Source organism: Daucus carota, chromosome 9, assembly GCF_001625215.2.
Source record: "Daucus carota subsp. sativus chromosome 9, DH1 v3.0, whole genome shotgun sequence".
NCBI lineage: Eukaryota > Viridiplantae > Streptophyta > Magnoliopsida > Apiales > Apiaceae > Daucus > Daucus carota.
The window spans coordinates 10,254,312-10,276,737 of NC_030389.2; the positions used below are offsets into that span (position 1 = coordinate 10,254,312).

The following is a 22,426-nucleotide window of genomic DNA, read 5'->3' on the forward strand; positions in this document are numbered from 1 at the left end:
AATTGTTGCTTTATCTTCTACAGAGGCTAAATATGTGGCTGCTACTACATCTGCTCGGCTATTAAGTTGTCTAAGAATCCATTTATGCATCGAAGACAAAACACATCGACGTTAGATATCACTGTTTACGGAATCTGTGAACTCAAGGGACTGTAGAGTTAGTATTATGCGGAACAATTGATCAAGTGGCAGACATATTGGCTAGAGTTTGTTTAGGAGTGCTCTGTGATGCTGGTAAATAAAGTGTTGTTATAGAAATCAGATAGTTTTTTGGTAATTTTTTAGTATTTGCTTAGTTTGAATAATATAAAAAATATATTTTTGATGAGGTTTGATAATGAAATTTATAAGCAACCGCAATGCCAAACAGTACCAATCCAGTCAAGTTAAATCAGTTTATAAAACTCAGGGGTTTACTTCCATATTTTAATAACATCAACTATGTTTGATATATCATCCACATAATTTGGATTGTGAACTCTTCTCCTATGTGACATTGTCACATTGTAGTGATATTTCTTAATTGATCAACTTAGACAAGATAATCTTGTTTTCAGAAGATAAATGAAGTTTACAGGGAAGAAAATAAAGGAAGACCAGGAAGAGTAAATCCAGCATCAACTACGAAAACGTTGCCTGTGACGTACTCTGAAGAATCATGAATTAAGTAGCGGATGAGCGATGTCAGTGCTGGATCAGATTTAAGAAAAGTTTTCAGTGGAACTGTTCTTGCACAAACATCCTTAAGCCACTCCTTTTTCATCAGGCTCTCTGTTATTTCAGATGGGAAAAGACCAGGCGATATTGAATTTACTCGTATATTATGCTTCCCCAGTTCTAGTGCCATAACCTGTTTATATCCCAAACCAAAAGTTCAAATAGAATAATAGCAATGAAAATCTTCTAATTCACAAGTACATGATACAAACTTAACATAGGTTAACAAATCAAGAACAATGTACCTTAGTCATGGAATTTAGTCCCGATTTGGAGGAACTGTAGGCAAGACTTCCATGTATTTGAGTTCTATTCAAACCAGCAGCTGAAGATATATTGATGATACATCCCCCTTGAAGTTCTCTCACCATGCATAATCCGACGTACTTGGAGACCAACCATGATCCTGTTAAGTTCGTCCTCACCACGTCGTTCCATTCTTCTTCACTTAAATAAAGTGAAGATTTCGTTCCACCTTGTACCAAAAAAAAAAAAAAAAAAGTTCATATTTTTGAAATTAATTTTGTGAAATGTTACCCTAAATGGCAAGAAACCACCTCTCACACCAGCATTATTGATCAAAGTATCAATGCGGCCAAAACACTTCCATGCTTTCTCTACGGCCAGTCTGATAGCCTCGCTATCCCCTGCCACGTCAAGCTCAACAGCAGCTGCACGGTACCTAATACTACCAGGTTTTGGCGCATAAGCAAGCTCACTAGCATCGACAAATTGGTTGATTTCTTCACAAAGAGACTTAAGCCTGTCCATTCTCCGAGCAGCTGCAACGACTTTACAACCTGCATTGGCCAAGTCGATGCAGAGTTCTCGCCCGAGTCCAGATGATGCGCCAGTTACCATCACAACCTTGCCTTCTAACTTGCTCCACGGTTTCATTTTCTTCAAGGCTCTACTTGTCAATGCTTCAGCATTTAAAGGTCAGTGTATCTTTTATGTGGGTGATCTATAAACGCATATTTAATGACAATATTCGCGAGTCCTTTGAAGATATAGTTAAAGTACTTTAATGTTCATATATTGCAGACCTGGTACTGCAAAAATCAGAGTTGCATTTACTGAATATAAATTATCAAAGCTACCTTCTTGAGATGTGACTTGTCAATTGTCATCACAAATAATACTATTACTTTTCATTGAATTACTAGCCCTGCTTCTATTGCTATTTATATTCAAAATCATGTTTCCAGATATAGAATGACTGAGATAATACCAGCTGTAAAGATTGATATGTTTCTAATGCCAAAATCTATCCAATCATACTCCAGAATGAATGCTAAAAAAACAAAAAATGAACAGAAAAGGTTCTTAATTTTCATTTTGACAATAGTTCTCGTTTGAGACGGACCTACTATATGTTTGTAACTCCACAAGTTCTGAGAATCGTTTATACTAGAAGACAACCACAGTCATTATTCAAAATCACAAAATGTATGAAGTTCAGCACTGTGAATACATATTTATGATGCATAATCTTTAAATAAATTTTACAAGGAAGAGAATATTGGAAGAGCAGGGAGACTAAAGCCAGCATCAACTATAAAATTGTTGCCTGTAACATAGTTTGACGAGTCATGAATTAAGTAGCGAACAAGCGATGTCAGTGCTGGATCAGATGTAAGAAAAGCCTTTAATGGTCCGGTTCTTGCAGCCACGTTCTTCAGCCAATCTTGTTTCATCAGAGACTCGGTTATTTCAGACAGGAATATATCAGGGGATATCGAATTTACTCTTATATTATGCTTCCCCAATTCGAATGCCATACACTGTTTGTATACAAAATCATAATGTTAGAAATAGGAAAGTGAAATTTACCAATTACTAATAATGGATATGCAATTGTGTCTATTGGCAACTTCCTTTACCACTCTTTATTTCAGAAATGGCTGTTATAAATAAATACTGTAACAAAAAGATGATTTAAATGTATGCAGTACCTTGGTCATCTTATTGAGTCCTGTTTTGGAGGAACCATAGGCAATTGCTCCATGCACCACAGTTCTACTTGTACCAGCAGAAGAAGATATGTTAATGATGCAGCCTTCTTGAACTGCTTCCACCATGCGTAATCCAACATACTTAGACACCAGCCATGATCCTGTTAAATTGGTTCTCACCACCACGTTCCACTCTTCTTCACTTAAATATAATGAAGATTTCGTTCCACCTTGTGAAAAAAGTAATCAATGCATTCAGTACCAGTCACAAATAAGAACTACAAACCAATATTATAACTATTTAACATTCCTTATTTGTAAAAATAAGTTGCCTATTAGTTATTTCTAGAAAAAGCACACATTTACGTTCTTTTTCTAGAAATAAGCGACTTATTTGTGAAAAATAAGATAAGTCAAACGAGGCTATCTCTTGGTAGTTTTAAGTGCAAACACTTTGCACACACGAAATAGAAGGATTTTATAAAATACAATCTGAACAGATAAACATAAAATCCACACTTTGTTTAAGAATTCTGATCAGATATGAGTATATGACACGTAACCAGGGACGGAGCCACAATGAAGGCAATGAAGGTACTTGCTCCAACAAACTTTATAGAATGTTTTTGCTTAGTTTGTTGAAAATTATAGAACTGTAGCTTTGCCCCATGGTTGAGGCATGTGCTAACGCCCTGCCACACACAAATAAACTCCCTGCAGAGCACATAAACTCCCTTCCTCCTGCCTTTTTTTTCCCCTCGCCAGCTTAAAATCCTAGATCCGTCCCTGCGACATAATTGCTGACATAATTAACTTATCTTAACTATTATTACTGTCAAGTAGTATTACCTCTAACTCCAGCATTATTGACCAAAGCATCAATGCGGCCAAAACAATTCCATGCTTTTGCGACAGCCAACTTAATGACCTCACCATGCCCTGCCACATCGAGTTCAACAGCCGCAGCCCGGCAAGTGTTTATACTACCAGGTTTAGGAGCACTGATCAGCTCACCAGCTTGGATACAGTTGTTGATTTCTTCACACAGGGAAGTAAGCCTATCCATTCTCCGAGCAGCTGCAATGACTTTACAACCTGCCTTTGCCAAGTCCATACAGAGTTCTCGACCAAATCCAGATGATGCACCTGTTACCATCACCACCTTGCCTTGTAAATTGCTCCAGGGCTCCATTTTCTTGGATGCTTAAATTTGTTACAAGTATCTGCTAAATAAAAGAGACTTATTCTGGGACAAGTGTAAAATAGAGGCTACTGAGTTGTAACTGTGTGGATTCTGAAATTCAGAGTAATTTTAGAGCCTAATTAAATTTGCATTGATATAACTGGTTCATGAATCATGATCATGTTACTCCCTCCATTCCAAATTAGATGAGCTCGTTGACTTCGGGCACACACTTTAAGGTCCATTGACAGCATAATTACATTATTTATTTTTAAAATTTTGTTTTTGCAAATAAAAATTTAATTATGAAATTTTCGTTTACAAAAGAAAAATTAAAAAAATAAATTTCAGAACTAGACAATGCACCTTAAGTTACGTATAGCTCATCTAATTTGGGAGGGAGTGAGTAGTATTTAGTTATTGATTTTTGATATCAGACCAAATATTCCCAGATTCGATTTTATCACGATCTTCTCAATTATTTAAGTTCTAGAAATATAAGAACACAAATGAATATGACCTGACAACAGCTAAGCCCGTGAAAATGTGCATGTTCAAAATCATGCAGATTTGTTTGCGACAGAAGCTGATTTATTTGTATTTTTAAAATTTGATTTTACAAAAATATTTAGGATCATTTTAGTAGATAATTTATTATATTTTTTATTATATAATATTTTTATATGAATTAATTATGAATATAAAAAATTATTCATATAAATTAAAAACTAATTTTTACTTCTAAATAAATTTTCACTTGCTAGTAAGAAATATTTAGTTTCAATATCGTTTTACATGTTACACCCAAAATTTAATTATAGCGTGTTCATTCACTTGCTAGTGATTTAGGCAAGGGAGGATATTGTTGGACTACTTATTTTTTAGAGAGTTTATTGCAAAACGCAATCTATTAGATTTCCGAAAAATCACTTTTAGGCGTATACTTTATATAATTGCACTTTGCACCCTGTTGGTTCGTTAGGCGCGTCACTTTGCACCCCTTCCGTTAATTTTGATTGTTAAGGTTAAAAGTCTCGGGGTAGTTTGAAGAATTCAAAAAAATTAATTTTAACCAGATTTTATTTAATTTTTTTGACCCTCTAAACGATATTTTTTGAAAAATCTTAAAGAACGAAAGTTGTAGAGGACGAAAAGATCCTTTTAAAACAATAAAATTCAAAATTATTGAATTTTTTTTTGTAATTGTTTAATAAATTACGAAAATTGGAGATCTTGTAAAAATTCATAATAAATTCAATCAATTTCAGATTTCAATGATTTTTGATGATTCGGAAGCCTCTTTCAATTGCCTATAATTTTCGTTCATTTTATTTCCTCATATTATGTTTCAAAATATTTTTGAAATAATGTTTACAACTCATTTTTTAGTTTTAAATTCAATTAAAGTAGGTTTTAATTGATTCCAGCTTCAGAATAAAATTTGAAAGTTATAGGTAATTGAACGTGTTTTCCGAATCATCGAAAATCATCAAAATCTGAAATTAATTAAATTTATCACGACTTTTTACAAGATATCAAAATTTTGTAATTTATTAAACAGTTACAAAAAATATTTCAATAATTTTGAATTTCATTGTTTTAAAAGGATCTTTTCGCTCTCTACAACTTTCGTTCTTTAAGATTTTTCAAAAAATATTGTTTAGAGGGTCAAAAAAATTAAATAAAATCTGGTTAAAATTAATTTTTTTAGATTCCCCAAACTACCCTCGAGACTTTTAACCTTAACAGTTAAAATTAACGGAAAGGGTGTAAAGTGACGCGTCTAACGAACCAACAGGGTGCAAAGTGCAATTATATAAAGTATACGTCTAAAAGTGATTTTTCGGAAATCTGGTGGATTGCGTTTTGCAATAAACACTTTTTTAATACATAATCTATAATCCAAATGTGAGTTTAAGAGTTAATTTAGATACTTTATAGGAGTTTTCATTTCATAATAGTTTAATTATTTTTACTTTTCAGGTCTCGTTTTAATTGTTGTTGCTGGAAATTACAACAATTCTTTTTGTTGGAAACATATAATAATTGTTTAGTAAGTCTAAAAATAATCTAAAAATATTAAAAACAGATTAAAATATGTTTGAATCTAAAAATAGTTTCGTAGGTTTTAAAATTTTCCGTATTCTTGAAAAAACTGTAACACATTGCTCTGTCAAACCTCATGAAAGTAATATGTTTTTATATAATAACTCGAATAGGTATATTTCAAAAAAAAAATTAACAAACAACTTTGTGATCATTTATTTTTGCCAAATTTCTTTTTTACAGCAAAAGAGTTTTGACCATCAATATCAAACATATCCATATACGAAACACAAACGAACAAAATAACAATATCGCTCTAAAATCAAACCAAAAATGTATCATAAATTTCGCTCACCCTTGACAAAAATGAATTAAAAAACTTAAATTATTCGCCGATCAAAATCAGATTTATACATAAAAAAGCGGTGAATAAAATGAAAGGAGCATGTGAGTTTGGTGCCACTTCTAATGGTAACACCTGCACCCTATTGCCAGCTTTTCTGAGTTCCTCTGCTCCATCTTCTTACCATTATTACATGCATAATCTCTGTCTCTTCAGTTCACAATTTGTTTTGTTAACACACTTTGCCCCCAGTTCTCCCATCTCTTAAAACTCCCATATCATTTTTTCCAGGTGCACAAATTTTTTCATTTCATATTTCTTGTCTGTCTAATATATTTTGTTTTCTCCATATATGTGCTTCATAGATTATGCGTTGGGGGTTTAAGGGGTTTTTTATATTTTTATTTTTATCTTCTTGGTGTCTGAAATTTATATTAGAGATTAATGTTCTTTTCTTTTCTTTTAGCATCTCGAATGTTTTCACTGTTTTAAAATCTTCTTCAAAGTCATGTAAAGCTTGAAAATAGCAGAGGTACATAGTATATTAACATATGTGTTGATCTCTCTCTGTTGATCTCTCTCATATACATATATTTAAAATTTATCATGTGTACATCATTTTGTATTTGATTTTTTTTTTTGAATAATTAGATTAGTGGAACAGTGCTTTTATTGATTATTGATTTGAATTTCTAAAAATATTTAATGCACAAATCATGTTTGGGGTTTTGTAATTATTAATTCTTTTAAATGGTTATTATTACATAGTTTAAGGTCAATTTAAAAGCCGGAGATATGTAACGTCCCATGTGATCTTCTAGGTTTAATGTTGATTTTATCCCATGTTTGTAGGGTTTAAGTTTCAAATTCCTGATTCCTTTTAAACCCTTGAGTTTACGTAGTAATTTTTTAGTAAATATGTTCACTGTCTTCTCTGTTTCTTTGTTTTCAGTTTCATTTTGAGCATCAATGGGGAAGCAAAATCATGATCAGAACAAAAACCCTAATCAAAACAAGAATAGTAACCCAAATCAAAACCAGTCCCAGAACCAAAAGTTTAATCCGAAACCGCATTCGAACCCGAATGAGGAATTTGATCTTAGGGAGACGGCGCCACGCCTTGGAGGGGGCAGGTTTCCGGGGAATGATAGAGTTGGGACTGCATTTGATCTTGTTGAGCAAATGCATTATCTTTTTGTTAGGGTGGTTAAGGCCAAGGAGCTTCCGAAAAAACATAATGATCAATTTCCTGACCCTTATGTTGAGTTGCAACTTGGTAATTTTAGAGGTCATACGAAGCATTTTGAGAAAGTGTGTAATCCGGAGTGGAACCAGGTGTTTGCGATTTTGAAAGATCAGATTCAGGCTACGAGTATTGGGTTTTTTGTGAAGGATAAGAATGATAATAACAAGGATCATTTTATTGGGAATGTATGTTTTGATGTTTGTGAGGTTCCGAAAAGGGTCCCACCTGATAGTCCCTTGGCGCCGCAGTGGTATAGATTGGATAATAAAGAGGGGAAAAGGTCTCAAGGGGAGTTGATGTTGGCTGTTTGGATGGGGACTCAGGCTGATGAAGCGTTTCCGGAGGCTTGGCATTTGGATGCTTCTGCAGTTAGTGGTGATGGTGTAGCAAATATAAGATCAAAGGTTTATTTATCACCGAGGCTTTGGTATGTTAGAGTCAATGTAATTGAGGCACAGAGTTTGCGAATAAGTGATAGAAATTTTAGGCAATTGGAGCTTTTTGTGAAGGTTGAGCTGGGAAAAGTGGTGTTGAGGACTAAAAATTCTTCTAGCAGGACTCCGTTATGGAATGAGGATTTGATGTTTGTGGTGGCAGAACCTTTTGAAGAGCCATTGGTTTTGAGTTTAGTGGATAGACAGTCAGCTAATAAGGATGAAGTACTAGGGAAATGTTTTGTGTCTTTACAAAATGTGGAAAAACGGGTGGATCTTAAATTTGCTACAAGTAGGTGGTTTAATCTTGAGAAGCATGGGACGGGAGATAATGGGGCGAAGAATGAAGGGAAGTTGAATAGTAAGATACATTTAAGGATTTGTCTGGAAGGGGGCTACCATGTTCTAGACGAGTTAACTCATTACAGTAGTGATTTTAGGGCGACGGCTAGGCAGTTGTGGACACCCAGCATTGGTGTACTGGAGTTGGGCATTTTGAGTGCTCAAGGACTGTCAAGCATGAAGCACAAAGGTGGGAATGGAAGTACAGATTCTTATTGTGTCGCCAAGTATGGACAGAAATGGATTCGTACAAGGACAATTATGAATACAGATAGTCCTAAATGGAATGAGCAATACACATGGGAGGTTTTCGATCCCTGTACTGTCATTACTATAGGTGTGTTTGATAATCAGCACCTACAAGGGGTCGACAAGGGTGGGGGTGCAAAAGATTCGAAATTAGGGAAGGTAAGAATTCGGCTTTCTACTCTTGAATCTGACAGGGTATATACACATTCTTATCCACTTATAGTTCTGGAGCCTTCTGGAGTGAAAAAAATGGGGGAAATCCAATTGGCTGTACGGTTCACTTGCACGTCTCTAGTCAATTTGCTTCAAATGTATACCCAACCTCTTCTGCCCATAATGCATTATCTCTACCCCCTATCTATGCATCAGATTGATTCTTTACGACATCAGGCTACTCAAATTGTCTCCACCAGGCTAAGTCGTGCTGAGCCACCACTGCGAAAGGAGGTGGTTGAATATATGCTTGATGTTGGTTCAACAATGTGGAGTGTGCGGAAGAGCAAGGCCAACTATTGCAGGATCATAGAAGTGATGACTCGCTTTACTGCATTTTGCCGATTGTTTAATCAGATATGCATGTGGAAGAGCCCTTTTATTACAGTTCTTGTTCATATACTTCTTCTGGTACTAGTTTATTATCCACACATGATTTTGAGCACAATGTGCTTTACTATTTTCATGATAGGGATCTCCAAGTACAGGTTCAGGCCAAGGCACCCTCCCCACATGGATATTAAACTTTCTCTTGCTCATATAACTCATGGAGATGAGTTGGACGAAGAGTTTGATACATTTCCAACATCTAAGCAAGGTGAAGTACTTAAAATGAGATACGACCGACTAAGATGTATTGGTTCCAGGATACAAGTTGTTATCGGTGACTTGGCCACTCAAGGGGAGAGGGTGCACAATTTGCTCAGCTGGCGAGATCCCAGGGCGACATCTCTCTTTCTGATACTCTGCTTCATTTCTGCTATTGTGCTGTATGTTACTCCCTGTCGAGTTATTGCTGTTTTGATGGGTTTTTATGTTTTAAGGCATCCAAGATTTCGCCATAAGCTTCCCTCCACCCCTCTAAGTTTCTTCAGAAGATTACCTGCAAGATCAGATAGCTTGTTGTGAAACTCTTTGGTTCTTTTGGGGTCCTGCTGATAAGAGCTGCTTATTTCTATATCATACTTGCAAATTCTTATTCATAGTGGATGAGTGATGGATACTGAATATAATTTGTCTTGTTTACGCAGACAAGTGCAATATTGACTATAATACTTTGCCCCGTCTTGACTATAATACTTTGCCCCGTACTTGTATAGCGACATTTTGAATCATACTGAATGGTGTGGAACATCTGTGCTAATTTTTTCAGTGCTTTCAGTGTTTTAACTCTTTACTGATGAGATGATGTGCATGCATAAAATATATGAATCTATTTCATACTTACTCTGTTTTCTTATTGTAGTTATCTTTATTGTTTTGAAAAATTTGTGACTGGTTTTGCACTTCAAATATATCATTCTAATGTTGCATATTGGCCATAGCATGGACCATTATATTGTATCTGGTTTTTTCCTGATGTTAGATCACCTCAAGTTGAGCCGGAATTTGGAAGTTTGTACAATTCCTAGTGAAATTTTTTTATCAATTGATTGATACAATGCCTGGAATTACATGAATGGGAGAGCAGTAGCACAGTTGAATTAAAATTGTCGTAGCATTAACAGATTTAATGGTTCAAACTCTGAGTTAACTGTCATTACTTTTTGTCAAACTTGCATATAACTACTAACACCTTAAGGTCTGAAATGTATGGTTGTGTTAAAATACAGCATAAGATCAATTTGGGGCCTTACTCTAACACTTTTTGGTTTTAGATGGACCGGTTCTCAACATTGTATCAGAGCCTCTAATACTTTTAAAAAACCAAGGTTAATTTGGAGGGACTTAAACTTTGCAGTGGAGGGTCAAACTATTAGTTAATGTATCATCTGAATGCCACATGTCTGAGAAGGCTTAATCTGATTGAGTTTGTATTTAGCTGTGACCTGCCACCATGATTAATGATTTCCTCCTCCCTTGTAAGTTTCATCTTCTGTGTAAATTGTCACGCCTAGCAGTGAGCATAGTTGATGGAAGATCAAGGGCCCTTACAAATCAAACATAAAGATAAAAGGTCTGCTCTACTAATCAGAAATGTGGTTGATTTTCTTTAACCTGCCTATATATTCTCTTCCGCCAAATGTTCCTGAACAAATGTGCAGTCGTGTCAGCCAAATCAAAGGTCTCTTGTCAGCTCAAATAAACCTGATGAGTTACTGGATGCTTGTTTGCAAGAAAAGTCTAGGCCGTCATATGTTGCTGCAGTATACTGGTATTGAGAAACTTGAGTATTCATAGGTCTTGGATTTTGCAGCTCTCGGGTATGGCTTCTTCTCCTTTGTGCGTATGTTGAATATATAATAAGACGATCACAGAGTAAAAATTGATCTAGCTTTCACTGCTTTGCAGAATTCTTTTATATATAAAAAGACGGTCACAGAGAAATTTAAGGATACATTTAATTGCCAGAGATGCTAAGGTTTACAGGGTTCAAGAGGAGCTCCACACAAGCACCGATTATGAGAAAATGATGAGTTATCAAATCCCTCTTGCCGGTACTTCAGTTTCCATCCTTGTGGTATTTCACCGCACAATCTATTATAACTCATGTTCAACTGCTGCAACATGAAAGCCTCTGTAATCTTCGATGGGATCTTCCCATATATCTTGTTGTGAGATATGTCCAGTGTTACCAAAGCCTCATTCATAAAACCAACCTTTGAGAAATCAAACTCAAAGCTATTACGCGATATATCAAGGAGTTGACAGCTTTTGTCTTCACCAAACAGCATGGATGCATCTCCTGAAAAACTATTTCTTGACAGATCAATACGTTGGAACTTCGTAGTACCTAGAGAAAGCGGTAGCTCGCCTGAAAGCTTGTTATGAGATAGTATGAGAACTGGTGAGTTCAAAGTAGTGGGGAAAAGACCATAAGATTCGGGTAAAGATCCGGTGAGTTGGTTTCGGTCTAGGCTGATGGCAAAGATGCTTGGTAGTAAAGGAAGTGAAGGTGGAACAGAGCCATAGAGTTTATTGAAGGAGAAATCAAGAATCATAAGATCTTTGAGCTTTGAGAGATTATCTGGTACATGTCCTGTTACATTAGTCCAGTTTATTTCCAAGTATGTCAAGTGTGTCAAATTCTCGATTGAACGAGGAATTTGGCCTACAAGATTGGGCAGTTTGTGAAGCCTTAGCCTCTGGAGGAATGTAAAACCTGCAAATGCATCTGGTTTTATTGAACCAGAGAGTTCAGAATTAGTAATCGTGAAGTCAATGACACGATTACTTTTGCAGTCGAATATGGAACAACAGTCCATATCCGACAACCAAGAATGCAAGATGTCTCCGTTGGAGAAGCTGTTTTTGAAAGCCAAGATGGAGTATAAGTCATCAGGGTGGCAAGGCTCGGATGAAATAACCCCGGAGAATAATAGGATCAAGAACAAGAGTACTAACATGTCTTTGATCTTGTCTTGATGATAAAAGCATGAAGTGGATAATATATTGGTCTGAATTATGGATGTGCACTAGTGTATAGAGTATGGTCAATTTTGGTGTGTGTTGACATTATCATTATTTCTGGGATCCAATGTATCTGTCCAGCTGCTACCTTATCGTTATCGTTATCATTTCCCATTATTTGAGTTGAAGAGTGGATCATGGGCGCTCATCTTTGGGGCATAAATTGCCTTCGTGTCCATTTTAAATTGTGAGAATATTGGGGTTGCAGGGGCTCGAACCCGAGACCTCCCGCAAACCTGGCTCTGATACTATGTAGTCATTACTAATTAATCTTCGTAGGAAGATACCAATGTTTTTTTTAGCCCTGGAGTGACTGATCAGAAGTATAATGCATTACCAGAGAAGTCTTGGTCACCATTATGTTGATGCAGTTTTTTGGTGTTTGGAAACTTGGTATTCTCTGTGGTATTTGTGTTGCAGGTCTCTCTCGTTGTTATCTTAACCTTTTAGGCCAAACAAGAAGGCAATGCGGTGAAGCAAATGGTGAGCATTTATATATGACTCATACAAGCAATGAGAGCAATTTTTCGCTGCAAAAATTTAACGAGATGGCCAAGAATGCAAAGTATCTCCATGTGAGAAGCTGTTTTGATTGCTACGATGGGGTATATGCTCTGTTCTAAAAGTTGGTGATTAATCACGATTAATCGATGTTCCGTAACTCTGATTAATCACTGATTAATCATGTTCCGTAACTCACCGAACCGATCAATTCAATTAATATCTGATTAATCTTTATTTCGTGACGTCACCGATTAAGTTTGAATCCACCGACTAAATTTGAATCCCATTTTTTACGACATAGAGTATATGTAATGAAATAACCCCGAGAATAACAGCATCGAAAACATTGAGTAAAAATATTTCTTGATACTCCAATAATAATCCGTGCCACTTAATTTAATGTGCAGAAAAAAAATATTTTTACTTTTTATATTCGAATTTTCCTTTTTTAAATGAAAATATAAATATTAAATTTTTATTCTGAATAAAAATAACATTTTTTTTGTACCAATTTAAATTTTTTTATAATTTAAATTACGTTGAAAAGGTCATAATACTTATTATTTTAAAATAGAAGAAATATTGAAAAATGTTTTTACTCTTTTTTTGACACTATTATTGTCAAGAATTATTTCATGAGAACCTTGCCACCCTGTTGACATACACTATCACACTCCATAGGCTCAAGAGCAGGTCCAATGCAGAGCCCAACTGCTGATGTGGAAGAGAGACACAGGGACCTGTTTGTTTTTGAAGCGCTGGAGAAGAGGAGAGAAGTTGGCCAGGCCCGTGTTCCTGGGCTGGCCAACTGGAGCAGCTTTTTCAAACTTCCTTTCTTTTATTCATATTTTATATAACTTATACATTACAAATCTGATAATCTGAGCTATACAAGTTATACACTGCAAACCTGCGTTGGAGTGTATTGCCCAACTTTTACAAGGGGCCAACTTTTGATTAGGTGTCAAGAAAAAAAGACAGGAATGGCAGAGCACTTGGGCTCGCCATTGCACTTGCTCTTAGCATTCAAAAGCTAGATTCTCTGACGGAGATGCCTTGCATTCTTCGTCAATCTTTCTGTGCGCAAAAATTCTTCTGGGGTTCGATGTATTTGATAAGTGGTCGATGGTCCCGGTCTTGCCATCTCTCGATAGTCAAAATTTGTGAAAGATTTTATTCTTCCTTGTTAAGAGTTTGCTTTGTAGTTTCCACTAAAATGATGTTTTTTCCCATAAATCCGGTAATTGATGGATAATACTTTCTTGCAAAATCTTACTCCCTCCGTCCCATCAGGATGTTTACATTCACTATTTGCACGCATTTTGAGGCTCTTATAAAGTATAGTTCAATAATATTTTTTTTAATTTTTCTTTTTTTTGAATAAAAGTTTAAACGTCAAATTTTTTTTCAAAATTTTTTTAAAAATTAAATATATAATGTAAGTATACTTTATAGGAGTCTTAAAATGCATGCCAAAAAGTAACGTAAAGAACCTGGTGGGACGGAGGGAGTAATAGTCAAAAAACTCTCAAAATTTTTAGTCCTCCTTGTTAAGACCAATTGAGAATCCGCGCTTTGCAACGACCTTTAAAAATATATTAACAATTAATAGATTATAAAATTTATAATGTAAACATATCAATTTAAAACTAATATTAACATAAAGTTTGAAAAATTGGATTATAACTCATGATTTAAAAATATTGAAATATATTTTTATGTAATTTTAAATCTTGATATGTTTATATGAGTCAATAATACATAGGAAAGATTTATATTATAATAAAACATCATGTTTACAACAAATATGGTGGCGTCATGCAAAATGTGTTGTACTTGATTTCACCTCATCTTGTTAATTTAATATATATTTTTATTTTCATTTCATCAAATATAAACGAAGTTTATCAACTGTATGTGCAATATAATGCTTCCTATCATGTAATAATATAATTATCAGTTAAATAGTCAAATTATATTCATGACTAAATATTTGTATGATAAAATATTATATTACACTTGCAATTAAAGGGAATTTTATATGTATATAAATTATAATAGATTAGAATGTACCTTTGTCGATTGCTTTAATTTCTAAAACTTCTCTTGGTTCAAAAATTTCAGCAACAATGAAATTATTTTAGCATAATGTAACTCATTATTGTATTGGATGAATTAGAGAAGAACTAAAAAAAATATGTTTGTGTTAAAATTAATATGTTTGTGTTCAAAAGACAGTTCTGAAACTTGATTCCGATATATCCGAAACAGCCTTCACTTAAAATGTGCTTGAATCGAGCAAGCAGATATTTTCGAAGTGTTGCATGAAAAATATTTTTCCGTATACAGAGTAAACCATCTACTCCCTCCGTCTCTTAATACTTTTCCTGTTTGTCTTTATCACGCTTGCCAATACACATATTTTACCGTTAATTTTTTTTTAATTTCGTAACAATATTAAATGTAAAATCTTCAATGTATTAAAGTACTCATGAATACGAATCCAATAATATCATTCACGACTATATTTAGTGTTATAGGTTAGACGTAAATTAGTAATTTGTCGCATGTTATGAACAGTGCCGACATATCAAACGAGCAAAGTAAATAAAAACGGAGGGAGTAATAATTAACAATAAACATGTCCGATGAACAAAACAAATATTATAAAACAATAACCAACAAACATATATCACTAAAAGTTAATTTATTGACCTTTTCATCCATCAATATCATGTTAAGACTATATCCTTCTCCCGTATTTGGATTTGTCGACTCCCACGTTCGACAAACTCTACTCTTATTAGCCAATCATCTCTATCGTCATTCAAATAATCTAAGTATAGTGTGACTCATTATTGTATTAGATGGAGAATATAAATATGCAAAAAAAATGTTTATGTTAAATTTTATGATATCTCACCTCAATTTATGCGGGTTGATTTGTGAAAAGACCGGCTTATAAAAAAAACCGGCTTATCAAAAATATTTTCTGCTTTTGATATACACTTTTTCCAAAAATATGGTCATAATCTTGGAAGAAAAGTAAGCCTTTTTCGGTATCAAAATAATTGAAAAAAAGTTTTAAATTCTGGTTTGATATTTATTAAGGTAGGTGGTTATTATTATTTTTTTTATTTTTTTGTCAGGTAGGTAGTTATTATTTTTGATATATTGAAAAAGGTAGTTTTGAAACTTTCTTCCGATATATCAGAAACTACAAAAGATATTTTATTTTTGATATTTTTAAAATTAAAACTTAATTTGAGACTTTTTCCCAATAATTTTGATACTAAAAAAGGTGAGTAGATTTTGTTTTTGATATTTTAAGAAAGGTAATTCTGAAACTTGTTTCCAATATATCCGAAACTAAAAAAAGAAGTTTTTATTTTTGATATTTCTCATCCAAAAATTCCAAATTTTGAAAAAGGCAGTTCTGAAAGTTGCTTCCAATATATCTGAGGCTAAAGTAGGTAGTTTTTATTTTTAATATTTTTCATTCAAAAATCTCACAAAATTAGAAAAATAGAACGGAGTTATGCGAGGCGCCAACTACACGCCATCGCTTCTCCCTTGCTCTGTATATTGATGATGATTAATTACTCATATATATCAGGTTATAAAGAAAATTTCACAGGAGTAGAAACTAGAAACACTGTATAGGTTATATAAGATGATCTCAGCAGGGACTGCTCAGGACCATCACCCTCTAAATTTTGGCCTTCTAGACTTCTGAACAATGTGTACACCGGCTGCCTTAACGCGGAGAATATTAACAAAAATGGCAATGCAGAGACTTCTCTGCACTAAACAAATCGGGAAATAGAATGACTCTGCAGACTCAACTATAAGACAGACTATTTACTATTATGTATTACCTAGTTTTATACTTTGTGACTTGTTTTTGCACTCTGAGAGTCTGAGTTACGCCACTAAGCTCGGTTTCTTGATCGCTAAAAACATGGGCAACTCTAGTAGCTCCCGGGATCACATTCTCTTAGATGAACATGCTGCTGATGTTGCAGAACCCACCGCAACAAATGTGACTCCGCATTTGAAGATCTATACTTATGCCCAGCTCAAGAGGGCCACTGGAAATTTTAATCCTCGTAACATGCTTAGGGAGAACTGTTTGGGAAGGGTGTACAAAGGTTGGGTAGACGAGGGAACGTTAGCTCCCTCGTCTAAGAATGGCGTTGGAATTCCTGTGGCCGTCAGGAAATCCAACCCAGGCCAACGCCTCCTGCAATGGCAGGTATATATTTTTTTTACTTTTCCTGATATTTTGTAGATCACGAGTCTATGTAGTCTAATTGCCGTGTGGATGCAGGTAGAAGCAGAATTCTTGGGAAGATTTAGTCATCCGCATATCGTGAAGCTTTTAGGATATTACAGGGATGACAAACAGTTTCTGCTTGTTTACGAGTACATGCACAAAGGAAGCTTAGAAAATCACCTGTTCAGAAGTGAGTAAACCGTCTTGCTAGCTACTTTAATTTTTTTTTACCTTTTTTTTCACCATTCTAAATTTTGTAACAGGATAGAAGTGCCCCCACAAAATTTAAAAATATATAGGTGTTTTCCAAAAATTTGCTTGGGGCCCTCTAAAGTTTGTGTGCTAGATCCGCCCTGATCATACTGACATGATAAATATTACAGATGGTGGTGCAGGACATCTTTCATGGAAAACGCGCCTTAAAATAGCCATTGGAGCAGCTCAGGGCCTCGTTTTTCTTTACACTAATAAACAAGTCATGTACCGATCTTTCCAAACCGCCATGATACTACTAGATAAGGTAGGACTTGAGGAGTATATTTTCAATTTTCATAATTATTGAACAGACTTATGTAACTGTTTCTGTATACATCAGGACTTCAATGCGAAGTTATCAGATTTTGGAAGGGTGAAATTCCAAGGCCATTCCCGCTTTTCAACTGATGTTGGAATTGATGGTGATCAGATTATCGCTGATCATCCTGATTTATTCTATGCACCTCCAGAGTACGTTGCTACCGGTATGTAGATGTTAACAACATGTCTACCAGAGCATCAGTCATTGATTTAAAGTTCGTAAATTTATGAATAATTCATGAATTCAACAGGTCATTATTCTCACGACGTTTATAGTTTTGGACTTGTACTGCTGGAAATGATAACTGGACAGCGAGTTTTCGATAGGACTCGTCCTTCTCAGCAGTTTAATTTAGCTAACTGGGCAAAACCCTATCTGCACAAAAAAGACACATTAAAGATAATTATGGATCCTAATTTACAAGGCCAATATCCGATCAACGCTGCATTTGAAACATCACAACTTATACTCAAGTGCCTCGAATACTCCAAGACAGATCGACCATCCATAAATGATGTATTGCAGGCTTTAGAACGTATTATCGCCATCAATATGGCTTCTCAAGAACAATGAATGACATTGTTGTTGCGGGACTCTGTGTAAATTTTTAATGAATTGTCACGCAGTCAATTGGCTAGTAGACAAGATCGAGTTGTAAAGAAGATCTATGTAATTAATCTGAATAAAGAACTGATTCTGTTATTTTTGTTGGTCTACTCTATTTCAGTACTTAAAAATCTTTGGTTATTTAGGATTGAAGCTGTCAGGGCATATTTGCTATGAATTTAACGTCTTTCAAGTCATTCTTACTGAGTTACTGTGGTAATAGCTGCCGAGCCTCCTACCTGGGGGTTCATTTCCTGATCTTATGCTGAAACAATTGTTCATGCTACCGATTCCTATTCTTACCTTAAACGCCTATGAGATTCACGTGCAGGCAAACAAGCAGCAGCGAACAGCAAGAAGCTCTGACCAATAGAGTAAGACACGCATTGGTAATTGGTAGTTCAACAATCTGCTGAGAAACAGGTATAGAAACAGAGTTGGAAGTATCAGCTCTGGCTACCGTGAAGTATTAGACGGATGCAATTAGTAATTTAGTGAAGAAGGTGTTAATTAGGCAATCCCTGAATCCTATCTTATTCTTTCAGTCTAGCTTTGATCATTTCTTTGCAGAAAAGATTTCATATGAAAAGGGAATTACAGAGGAATTTCTTTATGCATTTCATGCTCGGAGAAAATTAAGGTTTCGGGGATCAAGAGGAGCTCCACAAAAGCACCTATCATGAGAAAGTAATGAAATACATATCCCTCTCGACGAAACTTTAATTTCCATCCTTTTGGTATCTTCCAACACAGTCTTTTATAATTCACGTTCAACCTCTGCAACATAAAAGCTTCTGTAGTCTTTGATGCTATTTTTTCATGTATTTTAGTGTAAGAAATATCCAGGCTTACCAATTATTTTCAGATATACCAAGAACTTGACAACATTTGAATTCATCAAAAAACATTTAAGCATCTCTGTATAAATTATTTCAGGAGACATTGATACGTGATAATAAACGACATTAACAACATTAAGAACAAGATATAAAAGCAGCAGCATTAGAAAACTAACATTTGTGTGCATTAGAATGTAGTGCAAGAACAATGAAGTTATACAATGCAAGAACCGCCAGAAAATAATGCCAGTTTATATCATTATGCAAGTCCCGGCTGCTTGAGAAGCGCTAAACTCATGTCCTTGAATATGCAAGAAGGGCAGAAACAAAATCATCCAGTGCTTGTAAAGAAGACCCTTTCTTACCATTGTTTTGTCTTGCACCTTGTTTGATCATTTCACTAATTTCACCAGCTTTTCTCCTTATTCCCTCATTTTCCAATACAATCTCGATTACTCTTTTCACATCATTCTTTGTAATGCAACTTTCCAATCCTCTTGCCAACTCTACTCCCACACCCATCTCTTCCTCTATCATCTTAGAATTATAGACTTGCTCTCCGGCCAATGGCCAACCAATGAGTGGCACGCCTTGGCTCAAACTCTCCATTGTTGAGTTCCATCCGCAATGACTAAGAAATGCTCCTGTTGATTTATGACACAAAATGTCCAACTGGGGTGCCCATTTGTGGATCAAGAGTCCACGTTTGGAGGCCGACATTCGTTCCTCAAACTTGTGTGGTAGCCATTCATCTCGGAACTTTTCATTAAGATCAAAACCAATAGGAGGCCTTACTGTCCATATGAACGGTTTCCCACTTTCTTCTATGCCTTTAGCCAACTCCATCATTTGAGCAGGACTAATTGTGTTCTGTGAACCAAAAGATATGTAAAGCACAGAATTTTCAGGGTAAGAATCAAGCCATTGTACACATGTTTCGGGTGATAGTCCAGGTTCTATCCCAGCTCTTTTGTCGAAAATCTCATTGCTGCAGGATGAGCTATCCAGCATTCTTGGTGGAAGAAGAGGGCCAATACACCAAACAGGAAGTTTAGTGTAATTCTTAAGTACTTGTACACCCAATGGCTCAATTTCCTCAACTGTGTTACATAACCAACCAAAAGAGCCTAAACAAAGTGATAATTGTGGCTGAAAAAATTTGGACCCTCGATCACTACCATCAGCATTTCTCACATGTTTATGAAGATGGGCTCTTGTAATTTTACAAGTTTCAGGAAACCCCGGCAAGACAAACTCCTCATCATCCGATTTTACATATCGCTGAGGTAGGCTTTGCCATACAGAATGAAAAGCAGCAGTCCCATAAGCTCCACAAGTACTAAGGCTAACATTGATGATATCCAGCAACTTGGCAACTCGATTAGTCCAGCCCATAAACACATCAGAGATGATGCAGAGAGGGGGTTTGCCTTGTTCGAAAGTTAAGGTTGATATGAGTTGTTGAAATGGGGTTTCAAGTGCAGTTGAGGCGTGGCAAAGGGCTCCTATTTGGTATAGAGGAAGGGCTTCTGTGGTTTCCGCGTTTGGTGGTAAGTCATGGTCAGAGGGGTTGAAGGGAAGTGAAACTAAATGGATTTTGCAAGTGCTTGATTGTGTGGCTTTGAGTTTTTGTATGTTGAGAGGTGTGCTCACAAGGGTTATGGTGAAATTTGTTGTTTCTTGAAGTTTTTTGGCTAGTTCCAAGAACGGAATTATATGGCCTTGTGCTAAAAATGGAATCATAACTATATGTTCTTGAGGGTTGCCCATTCTCTCCATTTGTGAGCGAGTCCGATGAATGAATCGATGATTATATGTAAGTGAAGCTAGAATAAGATCATGCTGATACAGTTGGTTTTGATGAGTAGTGGAAGAGTTGTGTAGGATTGATCCAACTATGTATGTTTTTTTACAGGGAAGAGTTGAACTCGGATATTTTATGTGAATGCAGGAAGCTACATAGTATGTTGCAGAACAATCTGGGACCAACTCCACTTCCTAAAGTGTCTTTGAACAACAGTATTGTATTTTTGTTGGGTGGAAGATTTTCTGGTTTGAAATACTACACGCATTTGGTCTTACATTATTTGGCTGGTAACATCATCTTTGCATTATTTGATGTTGAGACATTCTAAAAAGATTTTTTTTTTTTTTTTTGTTTACCAAAACTTGTTTAAATATGAACAATATACTGTAAAATACTTTAAGCATACTGGAACACTAGCTTTTATCAGAAAAGATGAAATAGGAGCAGTTTGGCACTGAATATATATATAGGTAAAACCGAGGGGCATATGAATCTGCAGTAAACATTTTTATGTTTTAAAGGTTGTGTGATCTTATTAGATTTCATATGAAATATAATAATTAACTTATTTGCGTATAAAATTTGTTTATGATCTTGCACTGTTTCATAGATGCATGAGAAAAAATCAAACCAGAGAACTGGAGGATGATGCAGCACCAAATTACACTTCAAAATCGATCTGCAAGAGGATTTATCAAAAAGAAATAGAGGATGCTACATATTAGTTTGCTGAGAAACGCAAACTGGGAACAAGTAGTAGCAGCAATGTGGACTAGGATACACTGGCACATGGGCAGCTTACTGCTGTAAAGAATTTGAAGCTTGCTGTGACAACTGTGGCGAGCTTCAATAGAAATCTGGTGAAGCTAATTGGTTACCATTGTTCATGACTCAGGGGTGGATCAAGTACATTGAACACTGTCTGGGAAGATCTAAAGCTATCCAACTTTCTGTTTGATGGGGTGTGAGATGTCCATGTGAGTGATTTTCAGTTGGCCAGAATTATAGTTATTGGTACAAAAAAAAATTTCGGAGATGCTGGGAAAGATAAACAGATCACTAAAGATAAATCACTTCTTATTTCTTAAAGATTTAAACAAGGAATGAGAAACTTAAGCAACATACTTGAAGTACCTGATCACATACACACACATTATATGCACTTTGCATTTGTTGGAATGAAAAAGATTCTGCAACAAAGAGGGGTGTATTGGATTGAGATTTTAAAGCATTTTTTTTTTTTTGCATTCATGAAATCCGAGGATATTCGATTGGGATTGTTTGAAATCCATCAAAACTGTAAGATGAAAGCTCTATGTGCACTATTTACATTTTACAAGTCTGCTCTCTATAACGAAGAAGCTCTCTCTAACTAAAACCTGTTTTCCTCAGCGAAGCTCTTCTAGCTGAAACCCGCTTTTGATTTGTTAGAATCAGTATATGCATTTAGTAGGAAATTCACAATGAAAGTAAATGTTTTTAGCTTTGGAGTGGCAGTGATAGAGTTTCCTCACTAGAAAACATCTAACCAGACTTTCTCAGGGAATGGACAGGTCAACTAGTTCAGAAAGTTTTCGCAGATGTAATCAAATGATCACTTCTGCCAGACACTCAGTTCCAGAGATCCTCAACAACAAATGAAGAGTTGTTAAAATTAGCCTTATTATGCATGTTCCAA

At 35.4% G+C, this 22,426-nt stretch overlaps 6 protein-coding genes across 6 annotated transcripts; 2 read left to right on the forward strand and 4 right to left on the reverse strand.

The window, feature by feature from the left end:
• Nucleotides 1-403: 403 nt before the first annotated feature.
• On the reverse strand, nt 404-1,702 carry LOC108203089 (uncharacterized). The gene is made up of 3 exons (XM_017371815.2): nt 1,275-1,702; nt 963-1,192; nt 404-850 (listed from the first exon to the last, which is right to left on the reverse strand). The coding sequence occupies exons 1-3, from the start codon at nt 1,612-1,614 to the stop codon at nt 572-574; spliced, it is 849 nt and encodes a 282-aa protein (XP_017227304.1). The 5' UTR covers nt 1,615-1,702; the 3' UTR covers nt 404-571.
• A 382-nt stretch (nt 1,703-2,084) lies between these two features.
• Nucleotides 2,085-3,970, reverse strand: LOC108203088 (uncharacterized). The gene is made up of 3 exons (XM_017371814.2): nt 3,522-3,970; nt 2,673-2,902; nt 2,085-2,501 (listed from the first exon to the last, which is right to left on the reverse strand). Exons 1-3 carry the CDS (start codon nt 3,862-3,864, stop codon nt 2,223-2,225), a joined length of 852 nt encoding a protein of 283 aa, XP_017227303.1. The 5' UTR covers nt 3,865-3,970; the 3' UTR covers nt 2,085-2,222.
• A 2,910-nt stretch (nt 3,971-6,880) lies between these two features.
• Nucleotides 6,881-9,918, forward strand: LOC108203085 (FT-interacting protein 4). Its single transcript, XM_017371811.2, has one exon. The coding sequence runs from the start codon at nt 7,214-7,216 to the stop codon at nt 9,635-9,637; it is 2,424 nt and encodes an 807-aa protein (XP_017227300.1). The 5' UTR covers nt 6,881-7,213; the 3' UTR covers nt 9,638-9,918.
• A 1,082-nt stretch (nt 9,919-11,000) lies between these two features.
• Nucleotides 11,001-12,165, reverse strand: LOC108203086 (polygalacturonase inhibitor). Its single transcript, XM_017371813.2, has one exon. It carries the CDS (start codon nt 12,073-12,075, stop codon nt 11,086-11,088), a length of 990 nt encoding a protein of 329 aa, XP_017227302.1. The 5' UTR covers nt 12,076-12,165; the 3' UTR covers nt 11,001-11,085.
• A 4,439-nt stretch (nt 12,166-16,604) lies between these two features.
• Nucleotides 16,605-18,069, forward strand: LOC108201237 (probable serine/threonine-protein kinase PIX13). Its single transcript, XM_017369529.1, has 5 exons — nt 16,605-16,898; nt 16,974-17,109; nt 17,303-17,439; nt 17,515-17,659; nt 17,747-18,069. Exons 1-5 carry the CDS (start codon nt 16,605-16,607, stop codon nt 18,067-18,069), a joined length of 1,035 nt encoding a protein of 344 aa, XP_017225018.1.
• A 1,035-nt stretch (nt 18,070-19,104) lies between these two features.
• On the reverse strand, nt 19,105-20,839 carry LOC108200970 (crocetin glucosyltransferase 3). The gene has a single exon (XM_017369253.2). It carries the CDS (start codon nt 20,718-20,720, stop codon nt 19,236-19,238), a length of 1,485 nt encoding a protein of 494 aa, XP_017224742.2. The 5' UTR covers nt 20,721-20,839; the 3' UTR covers nt 19,105-19,235.
• Between the last annotated feature and the right edge of the window lie 1,587 nt (nt 20,840-22,426).